Raw genomic sequence first — 16,315 nt, 5'->3', positions numbered from 1 at the left:
TACTTTGAAACCTGATTTTGGCTAGAAAAATTTGTAAGCTCTCTGGCAACCTTTGGGCAGCGGTGCCACTGCCAGAGATGGAAAAACCTAGAACATCACACAACTAAGGCGAAAGAGAAAATTGAATTGAGTCCTGTCTTTGCCATGAGTTACCAAGGGGGGTGGGGGGGACTTATATACCAGTCCCAGGTATACAAGTCCCCCCACCCCCCCTTGGTAACTCATGACAAAGACAGGACTCAATTCAATTTTTTCTTTCGCCTTAGTTGTGTGATGTTCTAGGCGTTACCGCCAGAGATTAGAGTGAGAAAGGAGAGGAGGGCACTGATTGCACTGTGTCAGTGTGTCTTGTTTTGGTCTTCCTCAACCTCAAGGATTACAGTAGCTTGAATGGTAACCAGGCTTTAAGAGGATTAAGCATTGTGAAGTAAAGCTTTGTTTTATGAATTTGTAACATGTATATACCATGTTTTTAACTAACAAATTTAAATTATGAGAACATGTCAATTTTACATATGGTACCGACGGTACCGTACCATTTTACAATATTTTGCCAAAGTTAATGTCCTGACATTTTGATCTAGTTTTTGTGTGGTCTGATTAGCCATTGTATTTCATATTAAAGTTTCGTTTTTAGCAAACATTTAGTCTAGTAGTAAGCAAAGAAAATTATAATTAAATATTTAAATGGATAGACCTGCTGTTACAAGACGCACATCTGATCCTGCTGTTGTTAAGAAGTTTTATCAAGCTATCGAATGCATCAGGAAACAGAGACAGATTGCAAATTTAACTCGCATCATTAAGTAAGTAGACAAAATTATTCATATCTGAATTGTTATTCATAATACAGTATTACAGAATGTTTGGCATAGGGTGGATTTGCATGATACTTTATTTGCAACCATTGACATAATTGCATCCACTTCACAAATTTGTAAATATTTTGCAATTAAAAATAATTTGACAGAAAAAAGTTTAACAGTTTATTTATCAGTAATGTTATCACATGTTGTGTAAGTTTTACATTTTTACACTAACTATGTGACTTAGGCTATTTTTTTGGTTTTCAAATTATTACATCTTTTTAAAAGCAATCACAAAATGTGCTGTTGTAATTTTAATACACGCAACAATACTACCAAATTATTACACACTTAGGAGTATGAAAATATCTCAAGAGCATGTGGCTGTGTCTTTGGCAAGACACTTAACGAAGTTCCGTTGATTTGAGAGTGGTACCCCTTCAATTAAAGCTGAATTGATTTATCTCATATCTGAGCAGTAGGCTGCTCTAGAGAGAAATGGCTACAGCCCTTCCTAGGCCTAATGCCTATGGTCTGCTGAACTGATATCATATCAAAAGTTATAAATTTTGCTAATCTAAGTACAGACAAAATCGGTTAATCTTCTCAACCATTTGCCAGGCACGTTTATTCGAGTGATTCAATTTGTCAAGAAAAGAGGTTTATTGTGATCAGGCATTATTATTGGGAATGTACGTGTGCTAACTTGGTTGCATTGGGCTTCACAACTGTGTGGTTAAATCCTACAACTGTTTACAAGTCTAATTAATCAGTTTATTAGTGCTTCATTACACAACACAGTGCATTGCAAGCAATTGGTTGTACAATCAAAGCATCTTCCCACAAACTACAGCAATCAGACTCCTTTTATCTTTAACTATCCCTGTGATGTCACAAGATGAACTTTGACTGCCTGCGTCTTTGTTTGAAGCGTATTATATATACTATTTTTAGATCTGTTGCAGTGTGGTTATTTTCTTTGTCCGTTCTTTCGCTTTAACAAAGGTTAGCTCGGCAAAGATTAGATCTTTGTGGCAGGATGTCTTGCGGATGAGATCACAGCACAGGATTACAGGATCGCTTGTTTTTCTTTTAATGGCACGCATCTGTCTGGTGAAATTTTGACCGTTATGTGGCAGCAGACCTATGCGAAAGAAAAAAGAGGCATTCTCTGTTTACTTACCGGTAAACGTTTGTAGCATGACTAATGAGTCTTTGTCCAGATGTTTGTAAGCAAAGACAATGATACAATTAAATGAATAAAGTATGCAAATGAGAGGCAAATCCTGATACACATATCCAATATTTTTTTTAAAGTGGAATACGTTAAATCGATAGTTTTACTTAACATAAGATAGGATTTGATACACTAAGATGTTGCAATAAGATGTACAATAAGATTTAAGCAGTATATGGCATACACTTAACCGATTTCGTCTGTAGTTGTTTTTTGCATAGTTTATTATAATTGTACTTACAACTATTTTTATTAAGTGGCTAGGCTAGTTTACACAAAAAAGGTGTATTAGTATAAATGTATTATACGGTAACCTCACATGCTCAAAAACTATGTGCTTGAATGCATGTTTTGTAGTAAGTAGCAATAGCAACTCAATTTTTGTTGGTGTGTTAAGCTTGGTAAACTAGTTTTTTTTTTATTTAATAACTCAATGAGTGTTATTGTAAATTAGGTATATGGAAAGAGAATATTCATATCCACCAAAAGAAATTTTACAATTACTTCACAAGGCAGTCTTGGATGGGCTTGTCATAGAAACCATCACGGTCGGCTGCAAAGGCACTAAAGCAGGAGTAGAACAGGAAGGGTATTGGATACCAGATGTTGAACAGGTTAATTGAACTGTGCATTAATTTGTTTTTCTTTGTTATATTTTTTATGCTAGGTACACTACCGTTGTATACTTTTTAACAGACTAGGCCTACTGTACATGTTATTCAGAATGTTTGCTTAAATTATGGGACGTAAATTTGTGCTTAGCCAGAAAATCCTAGTTCTGGATAAAGTGTTTATTGTTGCGGCCTCCATTGCTTCATTCATCATGATTAAGTTAAGTTAAGATTAAAATGAATTTCTCTGCTGTAAGATTTTTCTATTTCAGGTGCTTCACTGCTTTAATAATTACTACCGTATTCAACTCTTTAAAGGTTCTCATCGATAGAGAAAGTGAGAGCCACGACTGGTATTGCTTTGTATGTCACCAACCAGGAGAAGTTATTACTTGTTCAACATGTGTCTATGTCTATCACCCAGACTGCATTGATTCAAGTGCTTGTGACAAGACTACTCATGGGAATTGGACGTGCCCTTCATGTATTGTATGTCAATGGTCATCACATTTTGACTCCGTTTCCCTTTTTCACTGATACGATTTGTTTGGGAACTTGCTATATTTTATCTAAATGACAGTTTAAACATAAAAACTCATTCTTAATGAGAAAACATACCTGTTCAGTTCTTGTGCTGCAGCAATATTCCTGTAATCTTTGTGGCAAATACTGTACTGTATTGAAAACTAACAGTGTGTATTTGCATTTTGTTCAGAGTCTTTCAAAAGAAACAAAGGCCAAAGATAAGATTGAACTTGCAAGATGTCTTAGTTTTGTTGTCACCCAGCAAAAGGACAATGTGGGTTTATGCTTGATCATTTTTTAATTTTAGAGCTGCTTTAGTTATTTTTCATCCTCCTGTCTATTAAAAACTTTCTTGTGTTTCCTGAAAGTGGTTTTTGAGTTTGTAGATAAAATTTGTAAATTTTTGTCTTTTACTAAATGCAAAGTAGTATATATTTGTTTTCTGGATTCTGTATATTTCTTTTTATAATTCTTCTATTGTACTTATGCCACATAGTAGTTAGTACGGTTGTCCATATATGCAAAATAATAAATTTCTTTTTGTTTAGATTCCTGAACTCAAAAAAAGATTTTCAGACTTGGCTCCATCTCAAGTGTTTTTTATTTTTTCCTACTACGATCTCAATACCCTGCATAGGGTAGGATGGTTCAGCAACAGTTGCTATATTATATTTTTCACAAATGGTTTTTTAAGACTTGCGCTGCTGTGCATTATATAAGTTTTGTAATACGTAATGAAAATTGCAGCAAATGAACTCAAGTGAAATTTTATGGTTACTTCTAAGGCTAGAAGTTTTTAAAAAAATGCTTATTGCTCAATGCTCATACTGTAGGTACTCTACGAGTTTACTGAAATAGCTTGTTTGTCACTGTAGTATAGTTTGGAACCAATGTCAGCGATGAATTGAAAATATATAGACTTAAATTTCTTTAAATACAGCATAACTTTCACTTTAAAATAACGATATATCAACAGTACATACTAGGGCCTATTCCACAGTGGGCTAATGCATGAATCATAAATTTTAGTGCTTGCTTTGTCCTTATTTGAAATCTAGGCTTTAATTGTAACATTTTTATCCACTCATCAGGATTGTCAAAAAGGAGTTTTCTCTTCTGTCGAGGAATTTCGTCAAAAGATTCGACTGATTCAACACAATATTTGCATTATGTTCGGCACCAAGCATAAGCTTTCGAAGAGTGTAAAAGAGCTTGTTAAAGTAAGGATTTCAACTTGCGAACAGGCTGTTTTACATTAACTATTTTTGAGGCAATTAGAGTTTTGTAAATTTGTTAGTTTGGTATTTTTGTGTTGATCAAGAATGAATTGTACCGCCATGAAAATTTTGTGCTGTTATAAAAATTTTAGTGTTAACGTATGCGTTTTCACGTTGATTTAAAAACGTTTCTGTACATTGTGAAGACCTCATGAACAAAACTTCTCACAATTTTTTTTTTTAATAATTGCAAAAAAGTCCATTTTCAATACAAACTTACCTGTTCACAGGCATGCCACTATGAACTTGAAGAGCTAAAGTTGTGCGAGAACTGCTTCTATTTGTCAAACTCCAAGCCAATGGAAGATTGGTTTTGCCAGCCATGTGTAAGTGTTAGTTCGCAATGGCATCAGTGCTAGTTTTGTAAGGTATGAGAGCATCTCCTGCAAATCTCGCATGTGTTTGGTACTTGTGCTACTCAAATGAGGGAAGCGTTAATTAAAGGGAGATTTTTGATATTTTTATCACATGCACGACTATATAATCAATAATCAGCTTTACCTTTTCAAAGGAAATTGTTTTAACTTTTTTCCCATTGAATAGTATGTTGCAATTTTCTATGAGAAGGGTTGGTAAAAAGATATTGTATAATCGCGGACCGAAAACAAACTATCTACTATTTTGACATCAATTCGAAATCATATCATGTTTTTCCAGGACCCTCCTCACCAGGTTGTGTGGGCCAAACAGAAAGGTTTTGATTTCTGGCCAGCTAAAGTAATTCAAGTGGAAGACAACCGGCTGGATGTCCGCTTCTTTGGGAAACACCATCCGAGGTTAGTTCAACTTTGCATTAAAAATAGGTGACCACTGCACGACCATAATTCTAGAATCTTTGACGTGCCCTTTTCGCAATTACAAAGGCGATGCAGGCACCGGCAATGGCAAGAAAATAAGTTAGTAACACATGTACCAGCAATTCATGAGTTAGCAAGCCTAGATCTCATTGTGCCCCCTCTGTTACGCTATTGTTTATAAATAGACTGGTGCTTTTGATGCCTATGCAATATGCATGCATTTTGTTTCGCTATTTTGCTGTGCAAAAGCTTTGTCCTGGTGCTATACTGCTAATTGTATTTTTTCTGAAGCATCACTCTAGATTAGTGTTATTAATAAAAATCGGTTTCGCTTTTTGTTAGTAGCTTTGTTTGTCGCTGCGCAGTCGCTGAATAGCGAAAGCAACTATCCAGAACTTAAGTAGTTTGTCGGTTGAACTCTTGCCGAAAGCGCATAGCTGAAACTTGGCAAGTATCTTGTCTGTTGGAGTGTTGGTGGACACAAAAGTTGTTTTCTCGTCTAAAGAATCTATTTTAATCACGACATCTAGAAGCATTGTTATCGACGCTATTGTATTTTGCAGGGCCTGGGTCACCATAGACGCTATCAGGGGGATATCCGTGAGCCCTGTTGAATTGAAGATAAAGCGAAAGCAGCATTGGAAGCAAGCGAGTAACGAAATGAAGGAATACATTCGACAATGTGAATGTGTAAGTTCGGTATCCCGATTTTCTATTTTTTCATGAAACTTTAAGTGACAATGCTCTTATCAAACGTAATTGTACTCAAGAAGTATCCAAATTTTGCGATACTGTCAAACGATTTTGTTTTTTGTCGTCAGAACCAACCTTCAGAATCGTCAGTTGGAACAACCTTGGTAGTTCACACGATGAAAACAGCTTTAAATTACGTGTTAACAGCGATAAACTTTGGTATGCTCAGGCAGCGGTTGTTTAAATGTCGGCTACATAGCTTGAAAATATTTGTGTAAGGGTTGGTGCACCAACAGCGGATTTATCAAGCGGCCCTTTAAGCTAATCGTCAGATTAGATAGTTAAGATTAGTTTGTGTGAAATTCATCTGTGGGTCAGTTATCGGCAATTCTAATCAGCGGGTTACGGTTGGTGCGTAAGGAAAAAGTATTTCGCGAAATAAATCGATTAATCAGCAGATTTTGTTAATCGATAAATGATCCACTGTTGACGCATCCAATCCAAAAGCGTCGGCTGCATCACCAAGTGGTGAGAGCTGTCTACCTTGGAAACTCCGCCTACGTCCGTGGCTGAAGCCTGGCTCAAGTATGTGGCATTAGGCCAGCAATATACTTAAAAAAACTCTTTTGTTTTTCTCAGTAATTTTTCAATTAAGTAAAACAATACATAACCAACAGGTGATACTGTGTGTTCAAAGTGTTATCGCATTTGTATGTCTAAATTCTATGAAATCTGAGACAAGACTTCTAACACCAAATCCGCTTTTAATTCCATTCTATACACTGCGTGAACACTAATATCAAAGTGGAACAGTATCACACTAGTTTAACGTCTTTTCGGACGAGCGGTTAAGCTCGACTTATAAGTATTACATTACTATATATTACTTGTTAAGTATTATAACAACCAATATGCTTTTGCAGGCATTTGGCAAGGAAGAGGCTTCCAAGATTATTTTTTGTGACTCTCCGTTTGGGATAGGAAAAAATCCAAAGCTCGTTTCTACTATGGTTTGTAATTTGCTTTTACTCGATTCATAAGAGATGAAATACTTTAATACTGTGCATTAATATCTTAATTTTATTTATAATATTATCACATTCTTAATATTATCTTAATAATTATCTTAATATCATTAATAAGCTTAATATCTTTCCAATGCACAGTGATGGTAATTGAAATTAACAAAGTAGGTCGCAAAGATTATGAGCTAAAATGTTGATTTTTGGCTTTGATGTAGATTTGTAGAACAACATTGGTAGAAGGATTGTTTTTGTTTTAGAGAAAAAGTTACTAAAATAAACAGTGTATTTACTGTGTAAATCGTAAAAAAAACAGGCAAAATATAGATTTTTGGATGCATGAACTTACTCTTGCATAATAGAAAAACTTCCATCATCATCCAGCTGCCTGCTTTTGTATCTTTTTGTTGTTTATTTTGCTGTTTTGCAGTTGTTCTTTTCTTTATAATTCTTAATCGATTTTGATGTACAACTGCCATATTCCATTTACTTGTACAAGCTTGGTAGCTGACTTAGTTGACCCTACGGCCTTTTGCTGCCGTCTTAGTGCCAACGTCTCATAATTAACTGTGAATATTCATAGCGCATTCTCTGCTGCACTGACAAAAGTATCCAAACCTAAGAGATATGAACAATTGAACATAGCCATTCTTCTGCAACAAATCAACAGTACAGTTTTTAGCTCTCACTGTGAAAATATATACTTTTTTTGTCCCGTCCCAGTAATCAAAGACGGCCATCACCGATCAGTCACCGTGGTGGTTTGGTTCCATCTGTTTTTGCTTCTTTTTAAGGCAGCTTCTTGTTGTTGCAGTTAATGTATGAATATTTGAATAAGCAATTGAATCGTGTAATACTATTGTTTCTAAACTAGTTTTATATTGTGATAAAGCGATTGCATTTCCGATTGTACTATTTAGTGCTGCAGCGCCCTACACCAAACAACGACAATTTTTTAAATCTTCGCATATTTGGGCCCGTTCTGCCACAGGAAATAGCTGAAAACATACTTCTGAAGAAGATGATTGTCTTTTGTTTTTTTTTCTTCTTTTTACTTGTAGATGTCTATGGGAAAACAGCCGGCGCAAGAATGTACACTTTCAAGTTTAAATTTTGACCTCAACATCAGCAAATTGACACCTAAGGTTTGTATGACTTACCACTCAGTACATTTCAAATAACGTAATTTCACGTAAAGTTTTAATTGGACTTTTTGAAGTGATATATACAAGAACTTTATGACATTTTACATTCATCATTGGATGTGCCATTCGTGTGAAGGTAATTTTGTTTTTCGTCTATTAAAGTGTATTGCTGTAAATCCCAGATAGCCAGATTGGTTCTTTTTGTATTGATTCACGTTCTGCGTTCAATAGGAATCCCCTTCGTCAATGTTGGTCGATTGCCCTCTGTATATGTTTACTCAAGCTCCTGACTGTCATAATTAGGTTTCTTCGGATTTCTCATTCAAGTGCTAAATGTTCCCAGCATGAATAATATTTCATTTTCATCAGAAAAATTCTCTTGACGACGACACTGTGGAAGAAAAAGAAACAAAATCATCGGATGTTGATTTCAAAGAAACCGTTCTCGACATATCAGTTACGTCAGGTTGGTTGATACGAGTTACTGCTTGGCCGAGTAGATAGACTGGCTTCTTGCCTTTCCACCGACTTAATCCAAACCTTTACAGTCGCCAGAAGCTTGAATGCGACAAAATAATGGAAATTTAACTTGTTTGAGAAATTGAATTGAGCTTTTTCGTCCTTCTGAGTTGTTTGAGCAATCTCAATACACTTCTGCAGCAAATTAATGAGATGATCTTTTGACGCTTGTTTTATGGTTCTAGATTCTACAGATGATTCTTTTGCTTTGAAATCATGTCTGAACGGAAACAATCATATTGCTGGAAAGAGGCATGCTGATCAAGTGGTGAGTCGTTTTTTGAGACTGTAACCCAATCACCAAATCAACCGTTTTTTACATTGATTCAACGTCTGCAGACGTAAATCTGCAATGTAAAAAACGGTGGATTTGTTGTCTGGGATGTTCAGCATTGAGGACGTTTTCAATTGGCCGATGATAGCAAACGAACCAAGTCTGTTCTTTGTTGCCTCAATTCAATATTTGCATCGTGTGACTGGGTCAAGTGGTTTTACTTTTTACATTTCTAAATGTAAAAAAATATTGTTTTTCAGGTCTCAGAGTCACCAGAAACAAAGAAAGCTAAGTGTGAAGAAACCTTTCATGCCACAAGCGATGCCCAAGTAAGTTGAATCACTCTCTTTCAAGGAAAATACCGGAGCTCTTATTCCAGCAAGCAAATCAAACCTTTTTCGCATTGATTCAACGTGTGCAAGCGTTGAATCAATGTAAAAAAACTAATTTGCTTGTTGACATACTGTGTGGTTGGAGCAAGTGATCACTGTACTGTCAACCTGTACATAACCACCGTTGTTTGGCGAAACTGATTCATTTTTGCAATGATTTAACAGAAAATAGCTTTCAAGTAACGGATTTCACTTTGTATAACATTTTACCAACTCATAAAACTGTAAAAGTAAAACTTTTAATGCTACCAGCAAGCACGTTTTTTGTATCTATTTCTGCAGTATATTCATTTATTTAAGTCATAACTAGGGCAACCAAAAGTCAATAAAGTCAAAATTTTTCTGCCTTGTTCAAAGCTTATAAAACGTCCATAAACTAAATTTCAGGCTGACAACGAAGAGTGGTTTCAAAGTTATTAAGTCAAAAAAATATTAAATTTCTTGGTTAGGTCAAAATTTTCTTTTAACGTAGTTTTTCTTCGAACTCTCTATTGATATTTTATTATAGCTACACCGATACTGATTTTTTGTTGCTATTCTGACGTAATCATCCATTTGTTGCAATTTCTGAGGTAATAATCTTGTTTCGCCCACTACTGACGATTGAATATTAAGTAGGCTAGGCGTGGAAGGCAGGTGATGTGGTCTTGGTTAGGTGAATTTTCGAACCATTATACACAATAGTACCGGTATTGATTTTTAGCTTCCTGATGTTCTCAAATTTGTCTTTAGCCAGCCTATAATTATTCCTAACGTTAAACAATCAAATTTTTCCAAAGGTCGTAGTACACTGCTTGATTATGCTTCTGAGTTTACCACAACACCTAAAGGTGAATGACAAGACAGGAACTTCAAAAGCGATAATGTGAAACATTACTTGATGTTGAAGTATAATACTGCAGAACTCAGTAATTTCGCAATGTTTAAAGACACTCCATATTTATCTTTTGCAGTTTTTCGAGTGACTTTCATTACCTGTTTGTTAGCTGTGGTGTCGTTGAGTCTTCCACATTTTTCTTTTATTTCATTAGAAAAAGAAGATATCCTTACCTAACGGTTTGATTTCTAATATGCTTTGTATTTCGCATTTGGGTTGCAAACGCAGAATGTTATTGTCAAAATTAGGTCAAATTTTATAAATTATAAAGTCAAAATTTCAAGTTTTTAGGTAAAAAAATTGGTTGCCCTAGTCCAGTGGTTCTTAACCTATGGGTAATTACCCACATGTGGGTAATTTCAGGATAGCAGGTGGGTAATCAGCTGAACCAGAATATTTAGAATTATAGATGTAACAAACAATGTCACAGCTGTAAGTTGCTTTATTACTTAGCCTACACCTTTTTTGATGTTTTGAGTCCGTTCAAAACAACCAGTGATATTTTATTTTATTAAGAAAATTTTCCCAGTGAAGAAGATGAAGATATCCAAGAAGGGTTTTTAGACATGATTCATGAGTCATCTGTCAAGGCTTCTTCTGAAGATAAAAGCTTGGGAAAATCTTGGGGAATGATAGGGAAAGTAGGCTATATCTAAAAGTTGCGCAAAAACCACTAACATTGGTGACTATGTTCCCTTCTACTTATCTCTGTGAATCAGCATTTTGAAGTGTTGTTGCTTTGAAATAAAAATCCGGAAACAAGCTGTTAGATCTGGAGTCAGATTTGCGTTGTGCAGTATCCAAAATCGCATCCAATATTGCATCGGCTGTACACAAAAACAAGAGCAAATGTCTCACTGACACTATTGATGTCATTCTTTGCGTTAAATGTTGTTTTTGTTGAATAACGCTCTTCTATATTTTTAACATGGCAAAATAGCAAGATAGATAAAATTAGATTTTGGTAATGAGACTTTGATCTGGACAGAAATGGGTAATAAGGGGAAAAAGGTTAAGAACCACTGCCCTAGTCATAACTTTCTTTTAAGTCATGAATTTATTTAAATGTCATTCTCTCACCAGGCTGAGATGGTCAACAGTTTTGATAAACAAACGCAAGTCACGCCATTGGAGCTTGGTGGTAGTCCATGCAGCTGCAAGTTGCGTTATGGAATGATACTTGAAAAATTCAAGGATTACGTCATAGACTCTTCCCGCCTACAAAATGGGAAACTCATCCGAGCTGCTGCTTGCAAGGTTTGTATTCAGATTGTACAATTTCCCACAGATGATCAGTCCCAATCAAACCCAGATTTGCTGTCTGGTTTCCCAGCAAGCAAAGTTTATCATTCTTTAAAAAAATTTGATTCTTGTCAACAGTCAACGTTTTTAATCTTTTTATGCTTTTTTAGTGCAATTAAGTTTAATGTAAATAGAAATATTGTTATCTAACGTATACTGTAGTTACCAAAACAATCTAGGCTTGTTTTCAATAAAAGTAACATAAGCAGAATGATAACATTTACAGAAAATGACTCAAAGAAAACGGAATAATCTAGCAAAGTACATAATATATCATTCTTTATCACAATGTTTCAAGGTCGCAACAACGACGTCGCCTAAAGTAGAAACATTTGAGCAATTTTGGAAACCACAATGTTTAAAACAAATATCGTTTTATTCCTATTATGTCTATTGCTTTTTCTGAGTGTCAGTGATTGCTCAGTCTTTTAGTTGGCAGTTATTGTTTGATAATCGTTGATTTTATCTGCATTTTTTCAAATCGACTGTAGAAGAGATCGTAGAATACCTCAGAAAAAGTACTAACTCAATCCATCTGAGGCCCAACTTAGGGCCGCGACCCATGGTTTGAGAGCCCTCGATGTTTTTCTATGCGGCTCACTTAGCTCCTACGTTTTGTTTTTCAGGCAGCATTTGATCAAAAGAAAGTGGAAAAACAAGCGAAGGAAACTGTCATTGTGGAATTTGAGAAAATTATTTCAGAACTTAAAGACGCTCATCAAAAAGAAATCAACGACCTGAAAACGAAGCAATGGGTAAGCACTAAGCAGACTTTCTGGTTAAAATATTTATGATACTAAGTCAAAGTTGAAGCGATAGTAACAGAATCTTTTAATTTTTGAAGTATAGCCTAGTTCACCTGCAATGTTACATATAACGTATAACCGAGTTCTTGTTTTTTGCAGTGTTGTCTCTGCCGAGAAGAGGCCACTATTTTATGCTGCAGGAGCACGCATTACTGTAGCATCGAATGCAAAGACAAGGACTTCGGTAAACACAAGAGTGTTTGCGCCGTGATTTCGGACGCGGAAGGCGGCAGATTGAATTCGAATTTGTCGAACCCTCGACCGCGTCGCATGATAAAGCCAAAAGTTGATATTTGACTGTCATTACATGTCCGATTTTCGCAAGTTGATCAAACATCGTGAAATTTGTGTGAATGCAAAACACTTCTTTGTTTTTCTATTCAAACTGAATTTCCGTCCAGTTTTTACAAGAATGTTACAATGTCGCACACCAGTTTTTCGTTTTTTATTCATCTCAATCACCGTTGTGGTGCTGCTGCTACTCCTTGCTATTCTATTAGGTTTACATTGATTCAACGTCTACGTCCGTTACATCGACGTAAAACTCGTGACTTATTTGCAACTTTTCAATCACGCTACACCCAGGGGCGCCGGAACGATTTTTGACTGGGGGGGGGCAAGATTACGAAAAAAGGGCACTTTTGTTTACTGAAAGGGCAATTTTTTTTTCAAGTTTTAAGACAAGATATAGCGATAATGCTAATGTATCAGCTCACTATGTATTGAGTAATGATAGCCTACAAGCGTCTGGTATACAAAGAAGGGCATCATGCTATGTTATAATGATGTAACCTATTGTCAAGCCTTAAAGCAACCTGCGGCCATGGCCGCTAAGTAGTGCTTGAATGACCGCCGGTGCTACCTCCTCAATCGGCCAAGTTTGGCCGCCGGTCTCTTTTTAACCAATTATTTAATTTCGCAACAGAATGATCGTGGATTAACTGTCGAAAATATGTAGTATGAAAGAGTGACGCAAAATTAGGTCAGCGCGTCATAACCTCCACTGTTGCATTGTGCGGAAATGTTTGTTATTGATGGAATATATCCATCTGCAATCACCAGCGCTGTAAGTCTTGTTTGTAATTTCCGACGTTCATTTTAACAAAGTCTTAATCCGAAGTGCTAATTTACATCGGCTGGCATTATTGTCGTTTTTATGTCGATTCGATGTTGTCGGACATCGAATCGTTGTTAAAAAGGAGAACTAGGTTAGACGGGTCTGCTACTATTCGGTGAGTCCGATTCGGTGAGTCCGATTCGGTGAGTCCGATTCGGTGAGTTTGATTCGGTGAGTTCCTAATTTCTAACCCCTAACCTTAACTCCTAACCCCTAACCCTAAAACGGCAATGATAATTAGGCTACGGTACCCGATAATTTAAAAAAAAAATTGAAAAAATCCCCCGTTAAAGGATCGGACTCACCGAATCGGACTAACCGAATCGGACTCACCGAATCGGACTCACCGAAACGGGCCATTCCGAGGTTAGACTGGTTAGTTTGACATCGGAGGGGAAAACATTTTTTCATCATTGCAATAGTAATGTCCTTCACATCATTGAAATACTTATTTTATTACCTTGCCGTCATCGTCAACACAAGTCGAACGTTGTTTTTCGTTGCTAAAAAGAATTCTAGGGGAGTGGCGAACTTCTTTAAAATCAGCTACATTGGAGACACTCGTGCGAGTGTCGTTAGATGGTCCCGCAGTACTGGATTACAATCCCGATAAAGCAGTTATTGCATGGTGCAACGATTCTATAATTGTAGGACGTCGCCCAGGCCCAGACTTCAACAACGCTAAGTGATTTTAGCATTGTTGCAAGTTTAATTCTATTTAAGCTTACTTTTGCTATCGTTATTTTTATTTTGTATTTTGGCCTCCAAGCACTCAGATTTGGCCGCCGAGAAGGAGCTCCCGGTAGGCCACGATGGCTGCCGAAAAAAAACGAGGTTTAAGGCCTGTACTGTGTTGCAAAATTTTGTGCCGTAAATATTATTTTGAGGCAAAAATGAAAGATTATAGATTATAAGCAAAAAGCAGAAATTGTTATATTGCAAAATGTGCAGTAGCTTACATGACTTTAAAAGGGCACCATTGCCCCCCCTGCCCCTCCATCTGCAGAAAAATTGAGGGCAGGGGGGGCATTCGCCCCCCTGCCCCCCGCTTCCGGCGCCCCTGGCTACACCATAGTTCAAACTTTTCAAATCGATCGTGACTCGTAAAAGTTATTTGTTGTCATGTACGTAGCGACCTTTATACACAGGCCTTGACAACGTGCAAACCTCTAACAAAGACTGGAGGCCGATGTAGTTATGATTTTCAAGTCGAAGCCAAATATGCTTGAAGTCTCTGAAATAATAGATTTGAGAATCCAAATTGCCAAAGTGTGATCATTGAATTTCAAGTCACTGCAAAACTCCTAGTTTCACGTTAAAAAGATGACAAATCTTTCCGGGTTACCAGTGTCGCCGAATTCTCATTAAGATTTCCAACACAAGTGCCAAAACATGTTCCTTTATTTGTGTGGTTACAAAAGTGACTCAAAGTATATAATACAGTATTATTAAGTGTATTGAGTGATATTAAGTTAACTATCACTCAAACTATAAACTTACACCAGCAATTTTGACTGCTATCTAGCGTAGCAGACCGGCCTCCAGACAAGCTTGAAACTGGATTGCCAACGATGACATGGACTGGCCGTGGCCAGGTACATGTTCCCTTTGTTGTGGCATTGACGATTCGCCTCCTCTTCCCTATTCGTTATCAACACATTTGGCTGTTCGAAGACAGTTGCTGTTTGGTACGAAATCACACGCACTTCGAACATGAGTTCTGACGATAAGCAACGTGATTGTTCATCTTCTACTTCAATTTGCTGTCTGGAATGTTGCCAAAGGAACACAATTGTGGACTAGATGATGCATGCTACGTAGGAAACGTAGCCATGGTCAAGAGTAGTGGAGTCTTTGTATACGTTGCTTTCTCTGTGGCGCGTTAATGTATTCCAGTCCTATTTACAATGACATGATCGTAGCCTGAGGTTTTCTACAATTGTTTTGTCTCCTGAAAGTTAAAGTTTGTTGGTCGACCTTACAATTTTACTCAGTGGCTCATTAATTGTATTGATTTTTGATCAAAATGTATAACATAGAGTTAAAAACAATGGACAATACTTCACGAAAGCATCCCCAGACAAAAAATCAACCGTTTTTCACATTGATTTAACGTCTGCAGACGTTTGGTTCCTAACTTGATTGCCTTTTTCTTTTTCACTCTATCGTGGTCTGTCGTTTCATTAAAAAAAGATTCGGGCAAAAGTGATAGAAAATTTTTTTACCCTTTTCTTCCGGCAAGATGTCGCTCCAATGGCAATTCTCAAGTGACTTGGATCGTACCGTTAGTTAAGTTTTAGTTTGTAGCAATGCTATTATTGCGATTGGGTCAATGTCATTTAAACTAGACCGATGTCAGGCAGACAGCATGAAAGTTGTTAATATCGAATATTGCATTGCTGTTACATTTAACCATCGTATTGATGGAGTCGGCCATGACCTTTGTTCATCCATTTGCATACTTTGTGATAACACTTTTTTGCTGTCCGAGCAAACGATCTTTCATAATACAATACATGGCCGAGTGGTTAGCGCGTTGGGCTCACAGTCGAGAGCCTGCATGTTCGACTCCAGCCACCCGCACTTGCTGTTGTTTCTCTGGGCAAGAAACTTTACGATAATTGCCTCTACCCAGTGATCGATTTCGAGTAATGGGTAGTACCAAATTTCAGTAATAAGTAGAGTAGACAACCGGAAACAGACATTGCCGTCGGCTGCAGCGTGGGTCAGGTGTACGTCGGAAGGCGTAGACCGATGCATAGCGCTCAAGTCTGCTTTCCCGCAATGCAGGATAAAGATAATAAAACAAAACAAAAATATCTACTTTTGTGCCTCATTTAGTTGTGCTTTGTCACAACACTTTATTGCTAAAGTTCTAACTAACTTAAAATCGACTATCTTAACTCAGATCAGGC

The 16,315-nt window shown here is 36.8% G+C and overlaps 1 protein-coding gene across 1 annotated transcript; it reads left to right on the top strand.

The window, feature by feature from the left end:
- Positions 1 to 644: 644 nt before the first annotated feature.
- Positions 645 to 16,109, top strand: LOC145771859 (zinc finger MYND domain-containing protein 11-like). Its single transcript, XM_082583602.1, has 17 exons — positions 645 to 806; positions 2,498 to 2,657; positions 2,973 to 3,143; positions 3,370 to 3,453; positions 3,728 to 3,817; positions 4,271 to 4,399; positions 4,687 to 4,782; positions 5,114 to 5,232; positions 5,817 to 5,943; positions 6,870 to 6,956; positions 8,030 to 8,113; positions 8,483 to 8,579; positions 8,818 to 8,900; positions 9,167 to 9,235; positions 11,259 to 11,432; positions 12,104 to 12,232; positions 12,383 to 16,109. The coding sequence occupies exons 1-17, from the start codon at positions 688 to 690 to the stop codon at positions 12,578 to 12,580; spliced, it is 2,016 nt and encodes a 671-aa protein (XP_082439728.1). The 5' UTR covers positions 645 to 687; the 3' UTR covers positions 12,581 to 16,109.
- The last annotated feature ends 206 nt before the right edge of the window (positions 16,110 to 16,315 follow it).

The sequence above is a fragment of the Aplidium turbinatum genome, chromosome 6 (assembly GCF_918807975.1).
Source record: "Aplidium turbinatum chromosome 6, kaAplTurb1.1, whole genome shotgun sequence".
In the NCBI taxonomy this organism is placed as follows: Eukaryota; Metazoa; Chordata; class Ascidiacea; order Aplousobranchia; family Polyclinidae; genus Aplidium; species Aplidium turbinatum.
This window is presented reverse-complemented; position numbering and strand designations above follow the sequence as displayed.

What these genes read in the sequence shown, in the direction of transcription:
- LOC145771859 (XM_082583602.1), top strand. Translation starts at nt 688, where the DNA reads ATGGATAGACCTGCTGTTACAAGACGCACATCTGATCCTGCTGTTGTT. An exon ending in ATTGGTTTTGCCAGCCATGT is followed by an intron (nt 4,783 to 5,113) that starts GTAAGTGTTAGT and finishes ATGTTTTTCCAG; the next exon opens with GACCCTCCTCACCAGGTTGT. An exon ending in ACCTGAAAACGAAGCAATGG is followed by an intron (nt 12,233 to 12,382) that starts GTAAGCACTAAG and finishes TGTTTTTTGCAG; the next exon opens with TGTTGTCTCTGCCGAGAAGA.